Here is a 27,464-nt window from a genome sequence, read left to right on the forward strand (position 1 = left end):
CATCGTTACCGCAAACCCTAAACAGTGAGGAAAGTAGTCCAGAGTCCAGAATGTACCTTCAAACACTAATCCTAGTACACACATAATCCTGTTAAGAGTAAATGTTCATGCCCACTTATGGACAAAAATAACTTGTCTTATCTTCCAATTGCTGTCAAAAGCACACAGCCTAACTCCAGGTCTGGAGTGTAAGGGCATTTCAGTGTGTCCAGCGAACGCTGATTGCTCAGATGAATGAGGAAGCTGCTGTATTTGGAGCAGCTCACGTCTACTTTTGGGGTGCCTCTGCTCCCAAGCTGTCTTCCGACAAACCGACAAAAGCTGACTGATAACTTCCTAGCCGTTTCAATTTTCACTAGCAGGATTAAGGATCCCTCAGCTTAGCCACGCATCTATAGGGGTGTTTGAGATGCACACTGGGGCAAATTCTAATACCTGAGAGTGACAATGAAATTCAGGGGCTGACACAAAGAAAAGCCAATGTCCAAGACCCATTCAGAATATGTTACCCAATTATGAAAATGTTTGAAATTTACCCATTGCAACCATGTTTGCTCAACTGCACACAAAAGGACCAGACAATTGTTTACCCCTTAGCCATCACTCTGTACCCTGAACATGTGCTCAGAAAAGAAAGAAACAGACAAAAACGTTGCTCTTGCCCTGTAGGTGGAAAAAGCAACACTGTCTGTCTGCCTGAGTACAGACAGAAAACAAGGCCCAGGCTACCGAACCTCCTGTCAAGCCTGCCATGTGTTAAGGAGTCAGCCGTGAGAGGAGAGGTCTGCCGAGGCACTGGCTGTGTTAAACGGCGGGGCTGGAAAGTTTCAAAGAAAGTTCACCCTTGCTTTTAAACCTGGGTCAGCATTTGCGATGGTCCATTTCTGCATAAGTGAGCACACAAACCCCAGTGCCTGTTCAAATAGTCTGCAGTCCTCTCTCAGGCAGCGCACGACAACAGCCCAGCAGCAGCACTGTTTGATCTCCAATGTTTTCCTTAATCTGGGTTGTCAAGGTTCGCTTGTTGGAGGCTGTTTACTTTACTTCTCCTACAAAAAAGTGTTTTTTTCTCAGACAATGACTAATCCAAAGACCAAGGAGAGGGGAGTTCTGCCAGCGTGAGATGTTAAAGTCGTAGCCGCCTTTTATTTTGCAGCACGGGTTTCAAAGCCAGGGCTGCCAGGAGAAGATTCATCGCAGTTCTTTGTTTATCTTTGAAGAAATTAATATTTAACAGTTAAGGTATGTTTCTGTTGTTTTCCTTCAACCATAAAGGATGTAGCAAATGTTTTTGTTTTTTTTAACTGAACCTTCCCTCCCCTCCAAAAAAATAAAATTGTAATAATAATAATTCTTACCCGCTTGTGCACAATAAAGAAAATGGCAAATTTGTATTAGGCTATGTCTAATGTGTGTGCACTGTTTTAACTACTGATTATGCAAACAAATAAACAAATGTCTTTGAATGGCCTTATCAATTTTCTAGTTTTATGCGACACATTCTGCTTTTCATCTCCATTTGCAAAGGGGTGTTCACAATAATGACAATTATAATTACTCAACTATTGTGTTTATCATCATTGTTCAGGATTACACTGCCAGTTGGAGGACCTGGAATGATAATGAGCTGTACATGACAAAAAAAAAATTGTCTGCTTAACAATGGATAAATTTGGCCAAGCAGTATAGGTAGGCTATATTTTAATTTAAAATACATGTCAAATAACTTGACATAAGCATACCTATCCATTTTATTTTTTTGTTTATTTGCTAACAAGCTATGCCTTTGCTTGGAATGCATAATTGCCATTGTTTCACTGATCCTTAAAATACACAGAAATTCTGGTTTGCCCTTTCTTCCATTTTTAAATGGTTTTGACTTTCAGAGGCCCAACAAAAAATGTCAGTAATTGTTTTGTTTAAAATCACTTTTTGTGCTGTATTAAAACAATAATGGCAGTAAACGGGACAACATAAGAATTAGACAGTTCTCTTAGTATGTGAAAGTAAATTGGTTCACTGTGCCATACCAACTAAGCAAGCTACCTTAAAGTTTTTAGGCCTAATTGTTCGGGAACACAACATACGATTAAGTAGTCTCTTAGCAGCCCCGTGATTGGCTGATTCTCTTTATTTTACCATTTACAAAAAGGTATTGATTTTAATTATTTTAAAACGATGACTGTGGCGCTTAAGGCATTCGGCTTTCGATGTTGACGTAACTTTATAAACATATGCGGATGGGACAAACAGCGCTTTAGCTGTCGGCTACTAGGTTACAGTCTCTTCGAGATAGATGAAGCCTGAGATTCATGCCGAAACATATATGGAAGCTTCATGACAAAAATGTCGTACACATAAATGCAATAGGCAACTTTTTTAAATCAATTTTGACAACACAGATGAACATCCTATCAACAGACTAATAAAACTAATAAACATAATTACACTATTAAGAACCGTAAACACCGGTAAATATAGTATTATGTTATTTTCCTTTTTCCTAAATACTACGCTGCTATCAACTAAAGAGCACAGTTAACTTATTCAGGAACAAGCAGCCATCCCGCAATTCAATACATGTCTTGCACCCTGACCGCCGGTTGTGAAAAAAACGAAATTTTCTCCTACTGCTGCCTTTAACTTTTTCTACTTCAACAAAATTTGAGTAAATTCTGAGGAGACGGACATGGGCTTCCAGGTATAGGACAACATGCTGCAGCCTATGCTGCGTATGTGTAGTTGCAAAGGCAACGATATAAATAATGCACGTGGCGTTTTAAAAAAAAATTATTAAACATAATTAGCCTATACAACATTTAACATAACTAAAACATACAGGTTAAAGATTGCCGTTAGTGTTGCAGCGCAATATCTGCGCATCAGGAGCAATGTTTGTGGTTTAAAAGGTAACACGTGGGGGAGAAAGCCCCATGGTCCCTTGTTTCGGTCCAAAAGTAAATCACGGCGCTTAAACTTCCATTCTTCGTCGGATAGACTATGCCTTTATAAAGTTCGACAGTTTCAGTAATGTCTGTCTAATAGATGGGTTTTCACAAGTGCTAATTTCACTTCCTAGTTACTTGCCTTGGATGTTTTTTTTTTTCTTCTTTTTTATGAGCATCAGCTAGGGGTTTCACAATGAAGAGAAAATAGTGCAACAACTTGCTAACTTCCAAAAAAGTAGGAGACGCGGTGTCTGTTGTTGTGCCGTCATTGACCCGTACAAATAAAACATTGCGCCTTAGCTCATCGGACAAGATATTCAGCAGCCATCCCTGCCTCATGTTAAATTTTTGTTGTTGTTTGTTTATTTCGCCATTAAAACAATAACCACAAAACAGAGGGAAAACAAAGACAAACTCCATGTGCATGCGCTAAAACAACAAGAGAAAAAATATCACAAAAGCGATCAACAGAGGATCATCAACTTACCGAATGCGAAAACGGTTGATCACCGTAGAAGACAAATTTCGCTGCTTGAAATAATCAACTACACATGCGATCTTGTATATCAAGAAAGCATGCAACAACCACACTGTAAATACTAACAATATTACTCCGCTTTGGGGACTAACTTTCACTGCAACAAGGAATCTCTGAAAGATACACGAAAAGCACCGTTTCAGGGAGAGAATCTACAGTTTCACACCACCTTCTGTCTCGAATATGAAGGCGAGCTCCTTGTGGTGTTATTACATTTTAATGCGCCTTGAAAGAAAAGGGGAATCGCGGATTTGGATGTTGTTATTTTTTGATGTTCCAAGTCCGTGACGTCATATCCACCTGCTGGGTAAACAACATTCATTGCAGATCTTCATTGAATATCTAGAAGGAAAAAAGTAGAAGGGGAAATAGACTGACAACAGTCTTTAGGTGCAAGACGCGATCATAGATGTGTTTCTTTGAGGGGAAAGGGTCGACATTTGAGAAAAGCTATTGTCACAAAGTGAAAGTGTGTGTAAGCTAGCTAGCTAGCTAATTACAATCGAAGCGAAAGGAGCTTTCTTTCCCTTTTTTCTGCACTTTGTCCAATGAAAGGAGGCAAGTTCGGGAGGTGAAAGTTCAATAGAAGGACAAACCCATGTGCAAGGAAGTGGAAGAAAGTGTTGGTCGTGGGTATTGAATGTCATTTATTTTGTCGCTTTTATGGAAACTATATTTTCCAGAACGTCTCGGCGAAGAAATCAAAGATTTTTGTGGTTGCCTTTGCAGCCATTAACACCCGACATTCGTCTGTTTATATCGTGGGTGCAGTCGTCAGCGGATCGGAGCGTATATACTAATGTAACACAAGTTTCCTCTTGTTTTAACCTCGGGGGTATTGATGCAACATTTTGGCTTCTGTTAATGTTATGCATCAAAAATAATATAACTCAGTATTTTGGAAGCAATATTAGGAATTCAGCAAACATTCTCTTGACTCAAAATCATATTTGTTTGGCATATTGTTTCCCCTGACGATAAAAGGCCCACTGTCACGTTAAAAACTCGTCTTTCCTGGAAAAGATCATTTCGCTTATATCAACGAAGGATAGGTTACACTTTGTAGGTGTGGAGTCATTATGACCGTAATTACAAATTCACCCATTTTCTCCTAAAGAGGAGAATGATAGCTGGTCGGTTCAGTAGTCCGATTAACACTCGTCGAAGGCAACATTAATCTAAAGCTGAAGTAAAATATTTTAAGTCTTACTGTCCTTGATCAAGGTCTGAAAAGCACAGTTCATTTAATTATAAACGACGGTAAATATATCATGGCTACATCAGTGAATAGCTACTGTATAGCGAGTTTTACACTTTCCACTGGCAATAAAGTGTTATTAGTTGGTTATAGAGCGCCACCCTCTGACAAAAATTAAACAAGAGCGGATGAACAACAGAAGGGTAAAATGTTATTAATAGGTTGGATCTCAACGAAATTCCTCGTGAAAATTACAACAGGATAGAATATCAGCATGCACGGTCTAATGTATTTAAAAACTCTCATTTCAAGCACTACAAATAGGATTCAGATGATTCTATAATACAAATATTTGATCATTTAAAAAATAATTTACAAAACAAAAGGTAAACCGTCATCAAACATTCTTTCATCAGTGTGAGGAGGTTCTATCAGTGTTAAATGAGTGCTGTACAATATGTAGTCATTATTTTTTCATCTCAATCTCAATTTATACTTGACGTCTATTGTTAAGAAACAAAAACTATTGTATCTGCCACAGTCCACAAAATACATATTAGTTTGTAGAGCACATGTCTAAGAGGAAATACATGTACAGAGGTAGACTAGTTCCTTTTTCCACATATTTAACGACATGGTGAAATGCCAAATGAAACAAAATGTGTTACCACTGCATATAATATAATGACCACCATGAACCACAAAACATCAAGAATACTCAACTTTGCACAATCTCAACATGTACTTCTTTTAACCAGCACCACCATTCTCATGAACAATCAGTTCTTTCTACAGACATTATGTTTTAGTATAATGTTTTGAATGTAAATAAATACTCCAAAATGTTGCAAAGGTTTATTTTAAAATTTATATTTTAATTAAGATAATATACAAGTATTGGTGAAAATAACCTGAGGACAAAAAGTACAAAAACTAAAATTACTTTACCCATAATCCATTGCCTCTCAGAAGAGTCTATTACCACTGTACCTGTGGGGACATCTGGTTCTAAGGAGGCTTACTGTCCCATATTCCCATCATAAAACGTTAACGATGAAATCTATGGTGTGCAGCTCCAAGCAACGGTAGAACCATATTAATAACAGTATGGCCCCCAGCTCAGGGCACCTGAAATCAACTCGAGAAATTATTTTAGCCCTTTTTCCTGAAGTATGGCTCACTATGAAAGGTGGGGCCTACTCCTCTTCTGTCAGTTTTCCTGGTATTCTGAAATAATAGTTACTTTAAAGTAGGTGTATGACAGCCAAGTATTCATGGAAAAGAAGCCTATGTGTATCTCAGATAAGATCAGGAGGTGAAGGGGTGGGAAAAACAAAAAACAAATAGGTTCAATCAGATAAGATGAGTTTGCTATTTCATAAAGAAATGTACACATGGTTTAAAAAAAAAAAAAGGAAAACTTTCTATTTTATGGAATCCATCCTAGCTGGTTTATTTAACAAAGCATATAATAAATACCATATGACTTTTGTAATAACATCAGCACAATGTCATATTAACTATAATATAAAAAATCTTTCTCTACAAGCTTGTTTCCTCTTGTGATATTTATTCAAACTGCTAACCCATCTAAAGACAATTAAATGTAATTACAAAGTCAACCACTTAATAGTCATCTGGCTTATCTGTATTTGTATAGGCCTAGTTTGCTCAATAGAGGTTGACACAAATATATTTTTTGTCTGAATTGTTTTTGACATCTTGTAGGTATGACATTATGGATGCTCTGTGGATTAGGCCGTGGTTTGATAAAGCCTGCTTTCTTTTAAAATAAATTAATTGAGGATTACTATCAGTTATGTAACACCCTCTCCATATGCACTCATGCACACAACAATGTAATTAGCTTTCTGTTAATTAGGTAATTAAGCAAATGAAAAGAATCTACTGTCTAATTCCGAAGGGATGGCTTTCAAATGATATCCTCCCCTGCTGCTGTGGGCAAAGTGAGCTATGGAAGAACAATGAAACTAGATTGCTGTGTTCTCGTAAATTAACCCTCTATGTTATGCATCATCAAAAATGCAACAGAAAAGAATTTAACTGTATACATTTTAATAGATCTTCATATATATATGAAGTGTGTGTATGTGTCTGAAGATCCATTAAAATGTATATATATATATATATATATATATATATATATATATATATAGACGAGTGACAATTTAAAGGAAAAACCTGAATAAATGAGTGGAGAAACATAAATGCAGATACCTCCATACAGGTGTACTGCGTGATACAATTAAAGAATTAACATCATATCATGCTCTGTGGCATTTCTAAAAATTTTGAGCAGGCCCAGTTGACCTAGATTTTGGATCAAGATGGCAAGAGGAAAAGATCTAAGTGACAGAAGGTTCATTAGGGGTTCAGAAGGGGCATGGATGACAGGCGCTTCGGTCACAAAGACTGCTCAACTGGCTAGTGTTTCAATAGGAACAGGGACTAAAGTGACATCTGCATTTAGATCAATGGGAAAGACAAGATCAGTAAATGGGGTTGGAAATTGTGGTCGAAAGCGCAGATTCGATGACTGCAATGCTTATGCATTAGTGCAATATGTAAGGAAAAACAGAAGAGCAACTCTTCCTCAGGTGACTGAGAATGTCAATACAGGACATGATCAGACTGCGTCAGCAAGAATAGTCCATTGACAACTACGTTGAGAGGGATATTATATTAGGGTTGCAGTGCAAAAATCCCTCATTACAAAACAAATGTACATTTGAGAGATCAGTGGTGCAAAACCCATAGGCATTGGTCTGCAGAGATATGGAAAAAAAACTGAAATGAGTCACCCTTCACCATATTCTGGACAAGTGCATGTGTCAAGAGAACGGTTCAGGCCTGAATGCTTGACCCCTGCAGTGAGGGGGTCCGGTGGCTATGAGGTGGGGGACATTTTCCTGGCATGGTTTGGGTCCACTTGTCCCTTTAAAGGGAAGGCTCACTGCAAAGCAATACAGAGTTGTTCTGAGTGATCACCTTTATCCTATGATGAAACATTTATATCCTGATGGGAGTGGTCTCTTCCAGGATGGCAATGCCCCCATCCACAGGGCACGAGGGGTCACTGAATGGTTTGATGAGTATGAAAATTATATTATTCATATGCTATACTCTTCGCAGTCACCAGATCTCAACCCAGTTGAACACTTAATGAGGGAATATATGTTGGAAGAATGCTGTTCCATACCTCCAGTAGAGTTCCAGAGACTATGCCAAGGTGCACTGAAGCTGTTCTGGCGGCTTGTGGTGGCCCAACATCTTACTTTGTACATATACAGATGGGTGACAAATTAAAGGAAAAACCAACATAAAGTGTCTTAGTAAGGTTTTGGGCCACCACAAGCCACCAGAACATCTAAAACATTTTCATCCTCATCAAGCCATTCTGTGACCCCATTTGTGGCAACTGCTGACTGCTGCTGAGGGACAATCACTGCGGATTGTCACTGCGGTGCAGCAATCGGCAGTCATGGCTGCTGTTGGGGAGCGCTGACGGCCGTGGGCTGCTGCGGGGGGCGGCGACTGTAGGCTGCTGCTGCCGCTGGGGTGCAAGGGCTGCTGACTGCTTCTTGGGAGCAGCGATTGCCCCCCTGTACGGATCCAGGCGATCACCTCCAGCCGGTAAACTGCAGACAGACTTGATACACCATGTTGGACAGCTGCTGGAGGTGCAGCTTCAGTGACTGGCCCTTCAGTCGGTGGGGGATATAAACCCAGACTGGGTACCCAGGCTGAAACACCCAGCTGGAGCAGTACAGGTCATAACTTCTCTTCTGCTGCACTCCTACACTGCTCAGGTGCTCTCTGGCCTGCTGGAGGGGTGCAGTCCAGGCCGTCCGAGATCTGGAGGACGCACTCTGGGCCTGGTGTGATGGGCAGGTCGGTATCGGGTGGCTGGTCGAACACCAGGTCCATGGGCATTCTCAGTTCCCGCCCACACAGCAAGGCTGCCTGTGTGCAGCTTGTAGACTCCTACACCTGGCAGGTGCAGGTCCCAGTAGCGCTGATGGTTGAGTGGTGAGCAGCTTCCACTGGATGGCTACTGTGCCGTTAAACCACTCAACTAGCCCATCACTCCGCCGACCCCGGGTTGCCCATGAACACACTGCAGCACTCTGGACTGGAGGCACCGCTGCACCACTAGCTGGAGCCAGTCGGTGCCCGCCCTAGAGTCCCTCCACTTCCTGTACAGCAGGCCCTGGTGCAGTGTCAGGCAGACCCATTGGCCCAACAACTCCTTCACCCCTGTAGAGAAAACAGACAGACAAGACACAACAGGCCGCCAACCCTCCTGCACCCACTATAGCACAGACCCATTCCGGGTCCTCTCTCTGAGCCTGCAGAAGCTGAGCAGGCCACAGCTACCTGTTTGAGGGTGGTCTCGGGCTCAGGGGCAGGTTTGGGCTCGGGGGAGGTCTCGGGCTCAGGGGCAGTATCCTTTTCTCTCCTCCGATCCTCTCTCTGCTCCGCACTCTGACTACTGGCACAGGGGTGGCATGACAGGCTAACAGCATTGTTGTGCTTCTTACCTGGGCAGTGCTCAAAGGTAAGTGAAAGTTTTGTAATAGCGAACACCAGGCAGCTATCTGCCCCTCCAGCTCTTTAAACCTCAACAGCCATTGCAGTGCAGCCTATGCTTACCTTAAACTCACGGCCCTGTAGATACGCTTTGAAATGCTGTTCTGCTGCTACCACTGCCAACAGCTCCCACCTGGTAATACAATCGCTGCACTCCTTTTTGCTGAGCATTCAATTGAAGTATGCCACCATTTTCTGTAATAGCATTCCCCCAAGGCCTACATTGCTAGTATCATATCTAAAATGAAAGGTTTGTCAGAGTTAAACATAGGTAGGACTGAGGCGGTGACCATGGTAGTAGGTATGCTAGTCACAGATAATCGCTGTCTTTAGTGTAGTAGGCATATTTCTGAAAAGTCCCAAAAGTTTTATTTTTTCTAAGAAGCAGTATTTTTTATCCTGTTTACGAAATAAAAATACCATACAGCACAGCAAACACAGAGACATTGCCACAACGTTGTTGGACTGTGTGTTTGCAGTGAGGCCATGTCCATAGTGATATTTGTCCGCGTGCGGGATCGTTGAGTGGTTAGTGCGGCTCTGGCAGCTTGCACGTGTAAGGGGACGTTTAGTTTAAGTAACGTCTGTGCCAGCTAACACTCATCCAGAATCAACTTAGTGACTTTGTAGCTAGCTGGCTAGGTAACGTTTGCTACCAAAACAGCATTGATCAAAATGTTAAAGTATCAATAACAACAACTACTAATTGCGAATTATTTAAATTGAAACGTCCAACTAGCTAACATCTCATAGTGGTAAACATTAAATAGTGCCGTAGCTAGATAACACAGTCAGACTTTCGTCGGTGTGCCAACCGGTTAGCAATCTGGCCGTTGTCCCTTCTCTTGTTTCGACGGTCGCATCTGTGCCTGGGCTTTAGCCACTGCGTGCTGAGTGTTTGCTGTTTATCCGTCCTGCATCCAGCAAAATATAAACAAAACTTATCAACGCAGCGAATTAATCAACAGTGTTTATTTTATAGAAGCATGTATACCAACGTATGGAATATTAAGGAGATCTTAAATATATCGAATGGGTGAGTACATTAAAGATCATCAACGTAACCAGCCTGACTTGATGCTGCAGTTAGCCGTATTTTTGGTTGTAATTAAATATGTTCCGAAGGGAAATAACTTTTTAAAATATAAATTCATTAAATACATTTCATGATGAGCAATATTATGTCTCTGTGTCTTAACCAGCTGCTAAAGTTCCAGTTATTTTTGTTGAGGTTATGTCGGCCTAATGCTGAGCTATGCATACTTAGTCATTCTCAGAGTTTTCGTGAAAATAAATTTCACAGAGGGAGTAAGTCCTCCGGCCGAAGTGGTGCCACCAGCGATTATTCCAGCGGCCTGACCGACTCCCAGTTTCTGTTTGGGTCCCAGTTCTGGACAGATCAAATAGGCCTGTCCCAGGAAATGAGTCTACCGTCCAAGAACTCCCAGCAAAACTCTCAGGAGGTACATCATAGTCCTATACCAAACCCTGCTTCGCAATCGTGAACTTTTCACACTCCAGCCCTCAAGCCAAGCTTACACAGGCGCTGACTTTCTATCCTGGAGAAAATGGCAAAAAAAAAAAAAAAATGATTATGATGTTGTGTGAGTATGCAGCTGGAAAATGAGTTTGATATTTTAGGTAAATGAGCCCAAAGTTTCAACAAACTACCACACCAAGCCTTACCTGTTCGGTGGAGATTCGAAGGACAAAAGCAAGATGCCGAATTATACAAGCAGCAAAACCAAAGGAATCCTGGAGCAGTTTGAGGAGGAGAAGAAAAAAGCAAAAGAGAAGACCGAAAGGTAACTGTTATTTTTAAACATGAATATATTAATTGGCATCCAGAAGTGTGCAATGCATGTGCAAGGTGTAATATCTTTCTGTCTTTCAGTGAGATGCTGGTGAGTGAATTGTCACAACTCAAGGAATGCATGGAAAATGTAAGATGCATAACTGGCATGGAAAGAAAACCAACTTCCACTTACTGTTTTATAAAATCAAACCTTGATTTTCATGAAACTTTTGAAGTCCACGAAAAACTTTAGAATGTTGATGATGAGAATGTTTGTTTGTTTCAGATGAAGAATTCTTTACGCAGCATGGATGGAAACACAGATTCTACTAAAAGAGTTGTGGTGGAAGCCTTGGATGGTTTCACAAAAACACGTAAGTGGTATTGTCTGAACTGTAATGCAACACATGTTGATACAGTAGTTGTTTGAATTGCCACAGTTTGAAAAATGTTTTAGTGACCCACAGGGATAATGCACTTGAGGGTCTTAATGTATGTTTCAGTTATGATTATCGTTCGGACTTGTTCAAATTGTAATCTTAAGAGGGCAGGAGATAAGCCCAGTTTAATGTGCTATCTGTTGCAGCAGCATCCAAAACAGCAATAACAAAACAGTGGCATTGTTTATCACTGTCATACTTTATTACACAGTATGAGCACTAGAGGGTGCTGCCTGTGGACCAAGACTGCCTGTGAAGATTAAATGAATATACTGGTCTGTGCATCCCTCTGGGTGATTTTAAAATGGTAGTAGAACTGTTCAAAATGCAGTTTGTTTAAATTAAATTTGTGTTACAAAAGTATAATAAAAATGTGCATAAAAATATGACTCTATATAATTTTATTTGCAGAATTGTTTTTGTTTTAATTATTAATATTCTTTTTAGTTAAAGCCATTACATTTTTTTTTTTGGATTAAAGTTTACAGTGCAGAGGCAGAGGTATTCAACACAATCTTATCACTAGAGGAGACTGAGCAGGAAATGCACTTTGCATTTGGCAGTTTCTTGTTATCATGTTTGATACATGGTCAAAACTTGAAATCAATACTACTGTTTGAATAAAAACAGGAAGTAACCTAGCTGTACTGGGTAATTACAGATAGTGAAGGTTAAATACGGGGGGTTTGAATGATGTCATTTCATTTTACTTTCAGTTCAGGGTGCTGTGGGCAGCATACAAGAAGGCTTCACGGTGCAGTTGGAGGCAGTGCTGGACAAGCTCAGCTGCCATTTAGAGGCCCTACGAGATATGGAGGACAGGGAGTCCAAGGTGAGCAGGGCAAAATAATAAGCACCTTCACATTTGCAGCGCATATTGGAGCACCCTTAGATATGAGAGAGTGCACTTAGGGGCACCCCTATATATGAGAAAGTACACTTAAGAGCACACTTGGATGTGTTTTAAATTTTTGATTAGTCTAAAGAGATAATATTCAGGTAAAGTTTAATAACATGGCTTGAAACTTATGCTAATTCTTGTAGTTCAGTCTGGTAGAATGGGGCAAGAAAATTAGCCTTCCATGGATAATTCTGTGATACAGACTAAGATGAGAGTGGTGAGAAACTTCCCCAAGAGATGATGAAGAATGAAGAAGGGGAGATGCCACAATGCTGCAGGAAGTGACATCATTGGGGAGAAGTCTATGATATCTCAGGCAGTTTTACCACTGACATGAGCTGTTTCTGTGTGCTGTGTCTCAGATGGTTTCAGAGGTGGCCACTCTGGCTACATGCGTGCACAGCCTCCGGGGGGAGCTGGAGAGCTTGAGGACTGAGCAGGCCAGGGAGCAGTGCATGATGGGAGAGATCCTCTCCTCGCTGCAGGCTCTGGCCTCCACGCAGTCGCCATCGGCCCCCGTGGCAGACAGCGGCGTGCAGACGTCGCCCTGCCCCTGGGAGAGGCTCTGCCTGGTCAACGAGGAGACGCAGTACTTCCAGAGCCTGCAGCTGGGCACCGGGCCGGCACCGCTGCCTCAGGGAGAGTTCAGAGTCCTGGGGCCACTGCAGCCCATTGAGCAGGAACCCAGCCCAACCAGCGAACCTAACCTGCGGGCTGGCGCCCACACTGAGGCTCTGGCCGACATAACGTGCGAGATGCATGGGCAGAAGCCGTACCGCACCCGCTGTGCCACCACTCGCCCGCCGGGGGTCCGGAACGGTGCAGCCGGCACGTGGGCACGAGAAGCAGAAGTTGCCCGCAGCCTGCCCGGCGCCACACTGGAGAACCTCGGGCTCCTGACCCAGGAGGACGGGGGCATCCACCGCACTGGCGGAGTCCCTAAGCAAGCTGGCAGGCCGAGGAGAGCCGCCCAGAGAGGGCAGAGAACACGGGTGCCCAAGAGGAGGAGGAAGGCACTGCCGCCATGTGGGGGGCAGGGCAACGGCAACAGGGGTAGGGAGATAATGCCCGCCCCCACTTCCTGCCAGAGTCCAGCCAATCACACGTCCGAGAACGCAGGGGTGCTCTACAACCCCTGCGCCGGCTGGTCCCAGGACAGCAGCAGCACACAGTTTGTCTCCAGGTGCGAGACCACCACAGCATCACGGGCGATACCCATCTCTGAGGCCGAGACTGGGATCACGCAGCAGGGGTTCTGGCAGCTGTTTGATTTCTGCGATGATTCTGACTAGACACACCATCTTTAAGAATGCTGAGGTGTTTCTGAAAAAGCCATCATTTGAGTAGGACTAGTTCATGCCTCGTTACTGTAGGTCAGGAGTGTCAAACTCATGTCCTGGAGGACTGCAGCGTCTGAAGGGTTTTCCCGATTTTTTCTTTCAATCAGCAATCAGTTCAGGCATTGGAACAAGTTGCATGGCCTCTTTAGGTAATCAGTGTCTTAAATGAATAACTTAAGAGCTGAAACTCGACAAAAACCAGAAAACGCTGCAGCCTACCAGGACTGGAGCCTCACAACCCTGTGGTACTGTAGCTGTTGTTGTAGCTCCTAATAGATGTTGTGCACTGTTATTGTGGCAATTTGCTTTCATATACAAGCCTTCCATTACTTGCTGTATAATGTTTAATTCCAGAGATTGTATGTTTAGAAAAACAAAAATTGGTTTATATAATATTTAGAACTGTAAAATGTATGGAACCTTTACACATTACTTAGCCTATACATCAGAACAAAAAAAGGCTAGTTTACCAAAAGTGCTGGAACCCCTTTAAATAATTTGCATAACCCACTTAAAAATACTATAAAAAATACTTTAATACTTTAAAAAACCCAATGCAAGTCCAACTGCCAAAGGTACTGACTGACCAACATCTGTCAATCTGCCACAATTCCAGACATGCAGACAGTTTTTTTCAGAGGAATTTCTTTTTTTTCAAAAACTTGTGTTTTTGCCTTTGTGTTTGCAGTAGTGTTCCATGAATTTGTATCTCTCTTTGTGGCATTTGTTCCTTGATTTCACGATCAATAAAACACATATTCTCATCTCTCTCTCTCTCTATTCAATTTGCTTTCATTAGATGAATAAATAATGCACTTTATTACTGTCCCTCAGATTGTGTAAGGCAGTTACTGATGACATCAAGGCACAACACAACAAAATCACAAAATCATGGGTCAAATATAATTTAAAAAATGTATTTTATAGAAGTAGCACTGTCGCCTCACAGCAAGAAGGTCATGGGTTTGAATCCGGCCAGGGCCTTTCTGAGTGGAGTCCGCATGAGTTTCCTCCAGGTACTCTGGTTTCCTCCCACAGTCCAAAGACATGCTGATAGGCTAATTGGAGACTCTAAATTTCCCATTGGTTTGAGCGTGAGTGAATGCTGTGTGTGCCCTACGATAGATTGGCGGCCTGTCCAGGGTGTATTCCTGCCTCTCACCCAATGCATGCTGGGATAGGCTCGAGCACCCCCTGCAACCCTGCCCAGGATAAGCGGGTATAGATAATGGATGGATATTGAATGTAAAATAAGCTATAACTTGAAAAATGCTATTCCCTGATCACTTAAGATAATACATGCTGTTTGTACTGGTGATGATTTTCTATCAATGTTACAGTTCCCTTAAATGATTAAATATTTTCCATGGTGTGAGATCTTAGTGACTCGGTTCTTCATCTCAATCTAAATCAATTTTCTACAGGCTTTATCAAGCTTTGTAGCAGAATTCCATTTAATTTACTGAAGGATTTATTGAACACATTCTAATCATCATCACCGCTATTACACCATTTAACAGATGCTATTATCCGTGATGATAATCAAATGTATTATATCAATTACAATAGCAAATACAATATCAAAATGAATCTGGACTAAAACATCAGTTTAATTAACTATTTAATTAACAATTAACCAGATATAAATTGAAGACAATACTAGCCTAAAGTAATATGTAGAACCTGTAATGCCGGAAAAAATTGATCTTTGGTTACTCAATTAATGATCCACAGTGAAACATACACTGTGAAAGATACATGTGTTCCATTAATATTAGAAAGTGGGTTAAATGATTGTTCTAAGATTTTTAGGGGAGAGAATGTAATGAGATCTGATAAAAAGCCATTAGGATGAGTCAGAGTCCAGAGTGACCCCTATTTTTTCCCAGCAAATGGCAAAAGAAGGTGTAGGAAGTGATAAAATTGATAGAAGAGATGGAGGGATGAATGAGAAGGGAAAAAGTGAGCCAGATTTAGAGAGGTTTCAGATGATAAAAATGTGTGCAAGAGATGCAAGAGAAAAGCTGAAATCTGATAGGACACCTAAGGATCAAAGGAGAAATAACTTCACTGCATAGAAGCGATGGGAGAAGTCTTGAGAAGCAATGAGAGGACCTGGAGAGCGAGTGTGTAGAGATAACAAGGGCAGACCATAGAGAAGCAGTGTACTTTGACAGAGTAGTGGAATCAAGATTGAAGAGGATAAACCGGGGAGAATACTGGGAGGGAAATGCAAAAAATGATGGACAATCTGTTCAAGGGTTTTGGAAAGGAATAGGGCAAGGAATTGGAGACATAGGGTTGAAACTTTTTGGAGATTTGAAAAATAAATCATTAATTTATTTTAAATTTGATACAAAGCTGTTTGGGGGGGAAATGGCTGAATTCAAAATGCAAAGGAAACCATATTAGGGATAAGCATTGTGTGTGTGCGTGTGCTTGTGTGTGTAGGTACCTGAATGCAGGAAGCAACTATTTTGGCCTGAAATGAAGAACAGACATCAATGCCTGAACGGAATACAATAGCTCTTGAAGGTATGGGGAATCAAACTCAAAAGTCACTCAGACATTCTGGAAAATCATGAGAAAAGGAGAGATCAAAAAAAAAAAAAAAACTTTTGAGTAGTTAGTAATTTTAGTTATTTTGTAAAATTGAGTTCCATTTTTGGGAGTAAGTGGACTGAGAAGAAAGTAGAAAAGAACACACAAGGACTGGTAGATGGGGAGTCTTAGCAGAGATCAGAAATGAAGTGCAGATTATGAGCTATTACAGATAAGCTACTGTACTAGAGCAGGGTTGCTTGGAGGTATGTTTCTTTTCAGAACAACAAAGTTTGAAGTCCTGGATCATGTTTAGTGGAGCTTGGCAGATAGCTAGTGATGTGCAGGTAGGGCTAGAGGTAAGGACCATGGCAGTCCAGAGTAGAGGGAAATAATGAGAAGTAATGGTTACTGTACTGGCTACAAACACGTGACAGTGGGTAGATGTTGTGAATAGTAGGAAACAAGACTACAGTAGAACATGGGGCTGGGAGTTGAGGGTTGGGCTAGAGAGTTACCAATCACAATAATCAACACATTACTTAATAAGGTATAACTTAGGTCATATAGGTCATGGATTTGGTTTACGTCTAGCTTTGCGAGTAAAAAAAGATGGGGACAGGCAGAAATAAAATCAAAATATAGCTGCAAGCAGCAATGAAGGGGCCAAGCACTACAGGGGCACCAGGTAGACAAGCAATCAGAACAACCCCTGAACAAGACACCAGTGCATCGCAGGGTGAACAACATAATCCTCTACCATTCTGCAAAATTTTGTAAAAACCGACCAGTCGGTTATAGGGGCTGCCATAGACTTCCATGGCAGAAAGCATTTGAAGCATTTTTCAAAAAAAGTCTAATTTGTGGAAGATCTAATGGGCGGAGCTTATGGGTCCTTATGGGAAACGTGTTACACTTGACGAGTTGCACACGTCCAAAATTTCATGACTGTAGCTCAAATGGGGCAGGAGACATGCTTGTTCAAAATTGTCTAAGAAAAACACCTTTTAGCTCATGATAGCGCCGCCTTATGGCCAATCGGCTTCATATTTGCTCCCTGTCCATTTGGAGTGCCTCTATACCAACGTGCCAAGTTTCGAAAAAATCGGCCTAGCGGTTATGCCTAAACAGAAAATGAGCTCTGTAGCGCCATTTTGTTTGATCGGGCCAAAAATGGAGGGTTAGCCTCCTCTTATGGGTGCTGATATGCCTACAAAGTTTTGTGGTGTTAGGTCAAACCGTTCAGAATTTATACACAGAATTATACAATTTATACATACATTAGGTAGACTGTATTCCATGTTTCAAATACAGTATCACAGACACTAAAGAAAACAAAAGGATACCATCAGTCAAAACAAACTTCTTTTGTGTTGCCAAACTGAACGCCTACTGTTGCTGGCCGTCCTGGTTTAAAAAACTTGCACTTTGGCACAGTTCACAATAAGCATAGGCAGTCACAATAATATAAATATTGTGGTATATTTTATTATGTTTAATATTTCAAAATCTACGAGCAGAAAACATTGCATATACATTGGAACAGATTACATGAGTTGAATGGACAGCACGTTCTAAAATTTAAAGTCTCAGGAGAAATTAAGGCACCACTCCAATTGAGAAACGTAATCAGTAAGTCTCAGAATGTATCTAGGACTACAAGATGAAGGACATGAACCATAAGAAAAATAACTCCAACCCTGCAATCATCTTGCTTTGTAAATAGGAAACATTGCAACAAAAAGTCTAGCTGCATGTGCCACGTGTCTTCCTAAAAAGCCATTCATTGATAACATAATTGTGCTGTAGTGCATTTTTACGTTGATCGACCTGATTCACAAAACAGGCCAATTCACACTTACCTTATCTTACCTTTACCTGGCAAAGTACTTGAAACAAAATGCACCAGCAACATTCAGGAGTACATTTAAATGTTATATCATTTCTGTTGCTTAAATACACTTTTTTTTAAAAAGTCCAGACAATGTAAAATTGAAGAAGCAAAGTAAACAAATATACATAATACGGTCTACCACTGTTCTTACGAACATACATTTGCTAAACTAGACTGGTGGCCTAGTGAGTAGTTTGGCAAGGCAAGCACCTTAGCATTGCCCTTACATGCAATGTCCTGCTCCCAACATAGAAAAAGAGTCACCTCTTTGGTACAGATGAAAAGAAATGAACATTCTATCTCAATTTGCGGTCAACCTACATGTATGGATGTTGAGAACTACCCTTTTCAATTTTGTCCATTGAAAGTTTGTCCATCATATTTATTTTATTTGAAATACAAATATTTAAAAATACAAATCTGTTTCAGAACAACAGTCACTGATTCAACAGCAGAGGGCAGCATGATCTTCCAGTAAGAGTAATGTAACAGCAGGGGAAAACAATACAGCCTGCAGACAAATAACATTTATGGAACTTGTGTCACTTCCAGTAAGTTAAATTATTCATTCTATGTGTAGTATCCATCTATAACTGTCATCCATGAAAACACTACATAAAGACAAGGGGTGCTAAAAAAGTGTGATTTAAATAAGAACTATTTCACAAAAATGCTATACAAGACCTAGTGGTATATTTTACAATGAACATGTGACTGCATCATTTCTCTAGCTTTCCATTCAAAGCCGCAATACTAAAATAGTGGGGATGATAGCAACAGAAGTCCATCTCACTCTCGCAAGAAGACGGTTCACAGTTTTAAATGATATAAATTACAATTTTAGAAACAATAGCAATGTCTAAACTGAAAGTGATATTGTGCAACGTATCGACCTCTTACAGACGGTCAGAAAATCAAACCGCAATTTACGTGCGAATACAATTGTCAAATTAAACACTGTATATTGGACAGAAGGCTACGTAATATAGCAACCTTTCTACGAGAACAACGTGAGTGACGTGATGCTAGATTAACTTGGACTTTACACAGGCTTAAAAGATCATTTGCTGTCTCTATTGCACAAAAGCTCAGTTGGAGGCGTAATCACTGCAAATATGTCAAATCACCTGGTACCACACATAGAATAAACCCATTTACCATACTGTAAACACAGTGGACAGCTGCTGATGAAAAGTTGTAGCAAGCTCAGTGTTCATTTGGAAAAAGGTACAGGACATTAATGTTTGCGAAAGGTAGAGATACATCCAGCAGAACACAAAGAGCAGTAGGTGAGGCAGTGAGAATGAGGAGGCATTGTGTTCAGTGAAGGCATTGTCTCTTTTTAAAGACAAACTTACGCAAGCAATGACATGGCTGAGAGGACAAGGCCAAATCAATTCACATAAAACTTGCTATTCTACATCATTACAAAAACCCAATATGGCCTGCTCAATTCAAAGGTTTTGTCCAAATACTCTGCAGTGCAAGTACAGAAAAATGGGAAAAAAAATTCCACGGTCTGAAATTTGAGCCATTAAATCTATAAAAATATATCTGTAATATTCTCTAAATTTTCTGTGACTGAGATGTTTGTAAAATGATCATTAAAGGAAACTGAAGAGAAAGAGTAGTGTTTAAGCAAGGGAAAAGTCCAATATCTATGCTTAATCCAAAAGCAAAACAAAACAAAAACCAGGTGTAAAACAACTAGCAGTTAATGTCTTGAACGCCCTCCTTCAAAAGCATGATGTTCCTCATGAGCTGAAAGATAAATACGTACACAAGGTTAATCTTACATGTGAAAACAAGGAACCAAATTTTCAGTTCTTTAATCTCAAATCTTCCACTTAATCCACCATGGAACAGATGTGAAAAGCTTGGTCCTCATCTAAATGATTAATGTGCATTGTACACTATTGAGTACAGAGTATTCTTGCATGCTGACATGTACTTTAAAATTGGAGTGGGGTAATAATGTTTTCATGTATGCCACCAACTATGCTAAATGTCATTTGATCAACAGGCTGTCAGTTTGTGAATTGCTGATACCTGATATTTTTGTGAATTGCTTCAAAACATGCTTATGTTCATGACTACATTTACACAAAATGGTAAATGGACTGCATTTATATAGCGCTTTTATCCAAAACGCTTCACAATTGATGCCTCTCATTCACCCATTCACACACACACTCACACACCAACGGTGAAAGGCTGCCATGCAAGGTACCAATCAGCTCGTTGGGAGCAATTAGGGGTTAGGTGTCTTGCTCAGGGACACTTCGACACACCCAGGGCGGGGGATCGAACCGGCAACCCTCTGACTGCCAGACAACCGCTCTTACCTCCTGAGCTATGCCGCCCCACAAAAACACAGCAACACACCCGTAAACTGTCCAACAATAATACTTACGTTTATAAAATACTGCTTTGAAAGATATTTCTGGGAGGAGTTCATATATCTTTCCTAAAACATTCGCTTCACTTGCAAAAGAAGCATTTCCGTTCCAGACTTGGACTACATCTTCTCGATCTCGAACACTGACACTGACGCCAACAACTTCATCATCTAACAAAGAGGAGAAAAAACTGTGGAGATTATTTTGCCATTATAATGAAACTTAGTCTACACTGTTTTGTGCACAGGTATTAACTTTAATAGAAAAGGCTGTCATTTATAACACAAGATTTTAAATGTAAGCTATAAACCAGAACATGCTGTGCATATATGAGAATAGAAGGCATAAATAGTGTGCTTCATTACCCGTCAAACCCTCAACCCCCCAAAAATGCTAAGTAATCTTGTATAAGCACTGACATAAAGCGGCAACAAAATGCTGTTCAACTCTTGAAATTTTAATCAAATACAATATCTGCCACATAACACTAGTTTCAGTAGAAGACAGTGTAAAAGTTTAGGAAAAGTCCAACTCCACCGCTAATTCAAAAGGCTATTTGTTGATGGAAGTAACATTACAGTCACATTCACTACATGCATATGCAGTCGGACTGATTTCTCATTACAGACATTTAACAATCTTTAACTTAGAACTCCAAAAAGCTTCAGGCAGCGGACAAACTGCCGTGCTTGTGTGTAACATTAAGTCTGGTCGGTGAACTGACTGTATGAAGCAGATCCCATCATTGCCAGTGCCTGACAGGGTATTAGTCCAAAAGCAGCCTTAGCAAATGGCTAACATGATACAACTTGTTACCATTAGCCATTAGCCGTTAATGTAAAGACTTCAGGAATAAGACAAATTCTTTCACTATTGGTTTTCAGTTAGCAATAGCATTTGGGCAGCTCTATGGACATAATTTAGGGTCAAGAAATGTGTGCTCCTTGCAGAGTCAAGCTGACGTCACTTGGCACATGGCTGGTCATGTAGACAGAGCATCAGAAGAAACATGAACATGATTTGGGTATGACTTTTTCTATTTTATCTTTTAGCGTTACTACGAAAATCCCCGGTGTGTGCCTCCACACTGTTGTGAAGTGTGCGTGTACCTTCTCAGCACACGTACAGAAACACACCGCCAAGGGCCTCACCTGATGCGCAGTAATCTGCAAACTGTTCTCCAATGGTAGCAAGTAGCAACTCTTTCCATACGGCAGACTGATGAAAAAAACAGGCAGTGTTAACAAACTGTTCCCAGAAATGATGACGAAACGTTACAAAGATAATGTATTTCACACGTACGGTGCTTTCTTTTGGGACTTTCATTTTCCAGACTCCACCCTTTGCGTTACTTTCTTCTTCCCTGCCAAATAAACACAACACAGCGTCATTTTACAACAACACTGACACTCCATTTAAAAGACACCGCCACCGTAATTGCTTATAGCTGGTCAGTTGTTCATCAGCTGCTTTGAATCAACCTAGAACTTAAGGTCATAGAGCAGGGTAAGCCTAGAACTGAAACTCCTGTTCACTTTGCCCTGTACAGTGTGGGCACCAACCGTGTTAACAGGATGTTAAAGACATTAACATGGTTATGGGTAAGGGCCAATGAGGGAGATTCACCAATACAGCACACATTCCCAAAAAGGCTATTGTGCGTTTAGAGCCTGCAGAAGTAACGCGAGCTTCTCTGAGTTGCGTGTGCACACAGTGCCCCGGCTCTCCGTGGATGCCAGAGGCCTGCTGCTTTTGGCCAAGGCACTGAGAGGATAAAATGTCCCCACAGGAGAGGGCTTCCAAACCTCCTGCTCACAGGCCATCCCGCGCATGCTGCTTTCCCTTCCAGCCCAAATGCAATGAGCAGTTAACTGATCTCTCGCTTGAATTAGGCGTTTACTACGATCTGTCCTCCAAGGCTATAATACGTCTGAATTGGATATGTGTTCCACTGAGAATGAATGCTGAGCATTCAGGAAATGCAAATCAGTCGGTTTAAGTTCTAAGGCAAATATTCATTAACGTGCTGTAACGTCTGTGGCAGAGGCCATGTTGAGGTCACATTTGTTTGCTTGACTGGCTGATGGACAGATTGAGTGAAGCACAACAAAGCCTAAATGCTAAAACCGTAGGCCCCTGGCTATGGAAGATAAACACAAGGTGCAAAATTGGGAGTTCAGAGATTAAGCAAACCCAGGGAGCCAAATAAGCTTGTTGCAAAAATCAATTTAAAGACAATATGATGATAGAAACATTTAAGTGTATGGTAAAATAATGATATTCAGTGAAGAATTCCTGAAGCTAAAAAGACACACAATACAAAGACAGGCCACAGGACAGAGTGGCAATCCCTGCCACAGACAACAACATTCACTTGTGAAAATCAAATGTCAAATCAAAAGTACTGCCATTGAAATACACTCCGTTTAGCACATTGATTTTTTCAGAATAAGAGTTTTTAATAGTGTGTAAAACAAGTCATGTTTCTTGAAACAGGAATATTAAAATAAAAGCACTTACCACAGTGGCCTCCGTTCTCCGCGCATTAAGTGATAGCTACATCTCAGTGGTAAGCAGCTCACTGGAGGAATATTGTTGTAAACACTCCAGAAACACTATTCAAGCAAAGAAACAGGGGGAAATAGTTCATATTGGGCCAATTATTTACTATAATTTTCATCTTAAATGACACAAGAAAGGAACATCCTTGTACAGCATAGGATTTCTGAAGTCGTTCCCTTGTGGCTTATGTTTCAATCCCAACAAAAAAAAATAATAATGTGGCTGTAGTTTGGGAATTAATCTGATGAAGACCTAAACCAATCAGAAAACATCTTATCGACTGACATTATACCCAGGACCCCAAGTGTAGTGTTTCCATAGAAACCTGCTGCAATGTCCCATGTACCTGAACAGTCTGCACGGTGTAGATTTTTTTCAGGTTTGACTCGCATTCTGCTGCTGTTGTCCCAGGTAAGGACCTAGAATGAAGACAAATAAACAGTCCTGCTTGATTGCCTGCTTTTGGTTTCTCCATTTCAATTTTCAGCACAAACCTGTGTACACACACAGAAGTTTCTTCCTTTTATTTGCCCTGTAATTCATCTTACAATTCCTCTCCAACAGTATGTATACAAAAAAATTCAATCACTGTCAAAGATCTTACTTGCAAATAAATATTATAACAAACTTTAATAAAATACTAAGGATATTGTTTTTATATAAAAAATTTCAAAACTTGCCCTGATACAGGCAGGTATCAGACCTGTTTACAAGGCATTCTCAGGAAAAGGGAACACCAATTTCACAGAAGTTTGAACAGTCTGAATTTGATTTGCACATGTTATATAGATATGCAAAGAAAGTTTATAAAAATGCAAAAACCAGTAGCAATTCTAGAATCACCATACACTATGTGCACAATACAAGGACTTTAAACAACCTTGAATTGTACACATTCAAAGTCAAACACCTACAAGGTTTCTAAGGACACATGGGAATCCATTTGCTAGCACTGGGTTTTTTCTCTCTGAAACATTTGGTAGGTTGAACTGAGGGCAGTTATTAAACCAGGTTCTATTTATAATAAAGCAGATGACTAGACAGATTTCACAGGCTATAGACATGTGATCAGTGAGGTTTGTACACACACTAAAAAAGACTCTGACCTCTTTCTGTTCGTCAACAAATTTCTGGGCTAACACACTGCACTTTTTTTGATACACTCTTCGAAATTAAATAGTATTGGCATTCTTACGTTTGACCACTAGAGGGAAGGATTTTGCACAAAAATGTCCAGCTCACCAAACTAAACAGAAGGGAGAGATTGTTCATTTAAAGGGAAAGTTTGTTTTCTGGGGAACAACCAATGGTGGCATAGCATAGCTGTACAAGCTGCTGTGGAGTCAAAGTGTATCTTCTTGCTTTAGACCACAAACACCCTATACCCTACACCTGTCATTGTAAAACCAATAACTTCTCTAAATATCGAAAATATCCTTCATTGCACACAAAAAGTATGTCCAGAAAAATCAAAAATACTGAAACTGAAATTGTATCAGAAACCCAAGAGAGTGAACTATCCTTTTCATAATCAATGGTTCTACACTACTGACATCACCTGCTAGGCTAGAATAGTACATTGATCTGATGTGATGCAAAAGAATACGCTACATTAAAACATTTGAAAAAAAAAAACATTTCAATAAAGTTTAGCTTGAAGGATAATTGTCCAATATGTATAATAAACAATTACCCTTTCATATAACTTAAAGGAGAAAACTGTTGGACACATAAATGTTGCCATTATATATGTTGTCCAGCTATACAGTTGAATAGAGTAACTCAAGTCATTCAGCAGAATTATCCTGCTGATGAATATGACTTCAGTGTCCTGGCAGAGATATGAACCTGCAATCCACTGGAAAAATAACAGGTCCAATTCCTTAAATTTACAGTTCTGAGCAATCTAATCAATGCTGCAGACCATAATCAGCACCACCGAATTTAACAAAACCATCAACACAATGACTGTGACATTTGCTAGTTACAACTGTTGACATTTATGTAACTTGCCAGCCATTGAATCTTTACTTGCATCTTTTGTCTAATGTTTATCCATTGTGTATAAGCATTTATTATCAGTCGTATAGAAATATTTCCCCTAATTTATTGAAGATCATAAGTCAAGAGAAAATGTTTTGTACAATCCAAAGAAGATGTGTAAATGTGTGCATAACGTATAATTAATAGTCATCTGCATGTGTTGTGTGGTGCTTTTTGTCGTCACTATAGGAATGGGAGAAAATGGATTCCCTCCCTAGAGCCTGCTTTCAAGAAAAGTTCTGTTGATAGAATGGAGTTACATGCTGTGTCATGTCAGGAGAAATGCAGCATTGATGTAAATCAGAGAACATATGCTCATAGCAGTTTGCATAGCTATAACTTCCCCTCTTGTGACAGCATGCAATTTAAGATATCTGAAAAGGTGTCAAATGAACAAATTACAGAAAGGTCACACTAATCCCAATAATTACGCGGAAACACAGATTTGGTAGAACACTGTCCTGTACACGGCTTGCAGCACTGTATTCGGACAGCCCTTTGCCACAATGAACCAATCTCAATTTGCACGTCATAGTATGGTGTTCGAGAAACGCAGATGCTGTCGGACCTCCTGTCATACACTCACTATAACATAGCAATGAATTGAATTATTGGACGCAATATATTTAAACCTTTTCTGAAACCAAAAAGTCAAATGTCAAAATTTGACCACACCCTTACATTGCCCAAAGCAGGCACATGTAGTCTATTAAAAAGCTAATTTGACATTAGACGAAACAAGGCTCATATTCACCAAGAACAGCCAAAACCGTTCGTGTACAACACACAATTTCGCAAATAAAAAATGTGTGTTAGCTAGCTTGCTAACTTAACACTGTTGTGTGTGTGACACTGCAAAGTGACAATCATCGTGCTGTCAGTCACGATTCTTTCAACTTTATCTCTGTACTCGAGCAGTAGCTAGGTAACGAGCTAACATTGCTGCAAAATAAATTAACTTCGCCGATATGCTTTAAACCCACAAAGACAGCACTAACAATATTGGACATCAGTAACTTTACCGATAGCTAGCTACGACAGATCATGCAATGGCAGCAGGACAGTAGCTAACCGGCTAGACAGCTTATTGTTAAGTTACCTGCATTAAAAACTGGATACAATAAATAGCAAGCTAACCGCCGACAAAGGCACCTGGCAAGGTTATACCGAAAGAACAAATCTCCAGACAATAAGCCAACTAGTTAGATAATACTGACCAGAAGGTTCTGCAATAACTATACGTTAGCTGGCTTTGCTTTATAGCTAGCTATCGTTCAAGCTAGCTAACTTAGCCAGCTAGCGTTAACGTTACATGAATCAACGTCCCCATCGTTTAGATAACAGTAAGTTAATGTTCAGTAGCTAATGTTAGCTCGAATAGATTCCTCTTGCTAACTGTAACTTAATTATGAATGCATCTTGTATCTTAAGTTCAAACTCCACAACGCAAACTTTATCGTTCCTTATATTGGCAAGTTAACGTTAACAACAACGTAAAATGAGCAATGTATTGTGTGGACATCCAGGTTGTAGCTAACATTGATGTTGATCAAGCCTAGGAAAGAATGTCTTCCTCGGCTAATGTCAGCTAGCTAGGTAGCTTAACAGACACTTGCTAGGCCGACACAACTAGAAGAAAATTTCCTCAAGTTAGATTTCACAGAACTGAATTTGAATTAGCTAGCTACTTGTTTTTGGTATTAAGGTTGTTAGCAAGATACTTAGCTCCGTAACTACAACGGTGTCTAAAATAGGTAAATAGTGTCTCGATTGCGAATTATCAGAGAACGTATAGCTAACATTACCTATCAAGCCAAAAAGTCCACGGAGAATGCAAAGGGAGCGCAGTTCCGTCTTCCTCGTTTGTTATGTTTTCCAATTCTCTCTCGTCGATTTCAATGTTATTTTCAGGGCTATTCACCGGGCCGCTTTGTGTTTCCGTGATCATCTGCAGATCTGGGGCTGCAGGAACCGCCATTTTTTCTAGGCAAAATCAGTAACTAGGACGAGTATTTTTACAGTGAGATCAGTACTTCCACGTCCGGAGAAATTGTCGCTACCGCTGACTCATTGCCCGCCTGGCGCGTCACCACAACAACAACAAATGTACGTCATGACTCTCGGTGTCACTTAATATGCGCACGGTGTGTTCCGAAACTGATTAACCTTTATTTTCAGTGACTTATTATTATTATTATTATTGAATAATAATAATAATCATTTAAAAATACAAGGGTAACTCACTGATGGTTTC

At 40.4% G+C, this 27,464-nt stretch overlaps 3 protein-coding genes across 11 annotated transcripts in view; 1 reads left to right on the forward strand and 2 right to left on the reverse strand.

Annotated features, from left to right (window-relative positions):
* foxp1b (forkhead box P1b) overlaps positions 1-4,025 on the reverse strand; it is a 175,958-nt gene extending 171,933 nt beyond the window's left edge. For 4 of the 6 annotated variants that reach the window (XM_035389422.1, XM_035389416.1, XM_035389418.1 and 1 more), the window contains exon 1: positions 3,436-4,025. The gene's annotated coding sequence lies outside the window, so the exon portion shown is untranslated. The remainder of the gene's footprint in view (positions 1-3,435) is intronic. The other 2 variants (XM_035389424.1, XM_035389423.1) reach the window with 1 other exon arrangement.
* Positions 4,026-8,100: 4,075 nt separating this feature from the next.
* Positions 8,101-14,535, forward strand: LOC118210871 (interactor of HORMAD1 protein 1-like). Of its 4 annotated transcripts, XM_035387339.1 has the most exons (8): positions 8,101-9,937; positions 10,278-10,331; positions 10,599-10,758; positions 10,937-11,100; positions 11,190-11,238; positions 11,377-11,464; positions 12,247-12,362; positions 12,794-14,535. In XM_035387339.1, the coding sequence occupies exons 2-8, from the start codon at positions 10,282-10,284 to the stop codon at positions 13,721-13,723; spliced, it is 1,557 nt and encodes a 518-aa protein (XP_035243230.1). In that variant the 5' UTR covers positions 8,101-9,937; positions 10,278-10,281; the 3' UTR covers positions 13,724-14,535. The 4 variants fall into 4 exon arrangements, with proteins under 4 accessions (XP_035243230.1, XP_035243233.1, XP_035243229.1 ...); XM_035387342.1 differs by lacking the exon at positions 10,278-10,331 and having other exon boundaries at positions 8,101-9,263; positions 10,573-10,758; XM_035387338.1 differs by lacking the exon at positions 8,101-9,937 and having other exon boundaries at positions 10,203-10,331.
* A 3,245-nt stretch (positions 14,536-17,780) lies between these two features.
* On the reverse strand, positions 17,781-27,303 carry eif4e3 (eukaryotic translation initiation factor 4E family member 3). Its single transcript, XM_035389122.1, has 7 exons — positions 27,016-27,303; positions 23,514-23,586; positions 23,126-23,220; positions 21,908-21,968; positions 21,757-21,823; positions 20,620-20,775; positions 17,781-19,967 (listed from the first exon to the last, which is right to left on the reverse strand). The coding sequence occupies exons 1-7, from the start codon at positions 27,186-27,188 to the stop codon at positions 19,921-19,923; spliced, it is 672 nt and encodes a 223-aa protein (XP_035245013.1). The 5' UTR covers positions 27,189-27,303; the 3' UTR covers positions 17,781-19,920.
* Positions 27,304-27,464: the final 161 nt, after the last annotated feature.

This window comes from Anguilla anguilla, chromosome 13, assembly GCF_013347855.1.
Source record: "Anguilla anguilla isolate fAngAng1 chromosome 13, fAngAng1.pri, whole genome shotgun sequence".
Taxonomy (NCBI): domain Eukaryota; kingdom Metazoa; phylum Chordata; class Actinopteri; order Anguilliformes; family Anguillidae; genus Anguilla; species Anguilla anguilla.

Bases quoted from the DNA above. Each gene is read 5' to 3' on its own strand.
- LOC118210871 (XM_035387339.1), top strand. From the start codon at position 10,282: ATGTATACCAACGTATGGAATATTAAGGAGATCTTAAATATATCGAAT. The intron at 10,332-10,598 runs GTGAGTACATTA...TAAATTTCACAG, and splicing joins ATCTTAAATATATCGAATGG to AGGGAGTAAGTCCTCCGGCC. The intron at 10,759-10,936 runs GTACATCATAGT...TTGATATTTTAG, and splicing joins CCCAGCAAAACTCTCAGGAG to GTAAATGAGCCCAAAGTTTC.
- eif4e3 (XM_035389122.1), bottom strand. From the start codon at position 27,188: ATGGCGGTTCCTGCAGCCCCAGATCTGCAGATGATCACGGAAACACAA. The intron at 21,969-23,125 runs GTAAGTGCTTTT...TTTATTTGGCAG, and splicing joins GGAGAACGGAGGCCACTGTG to GGAAGAAGAAAGTAACGCAA. The intron at 19,968-20,619 runs GTAAGTATTATT...TTTATCTTTCAG, and splicing joins CAAAGCAGTATTTTATAAAC to CTCATGAGGAACATCATGCT.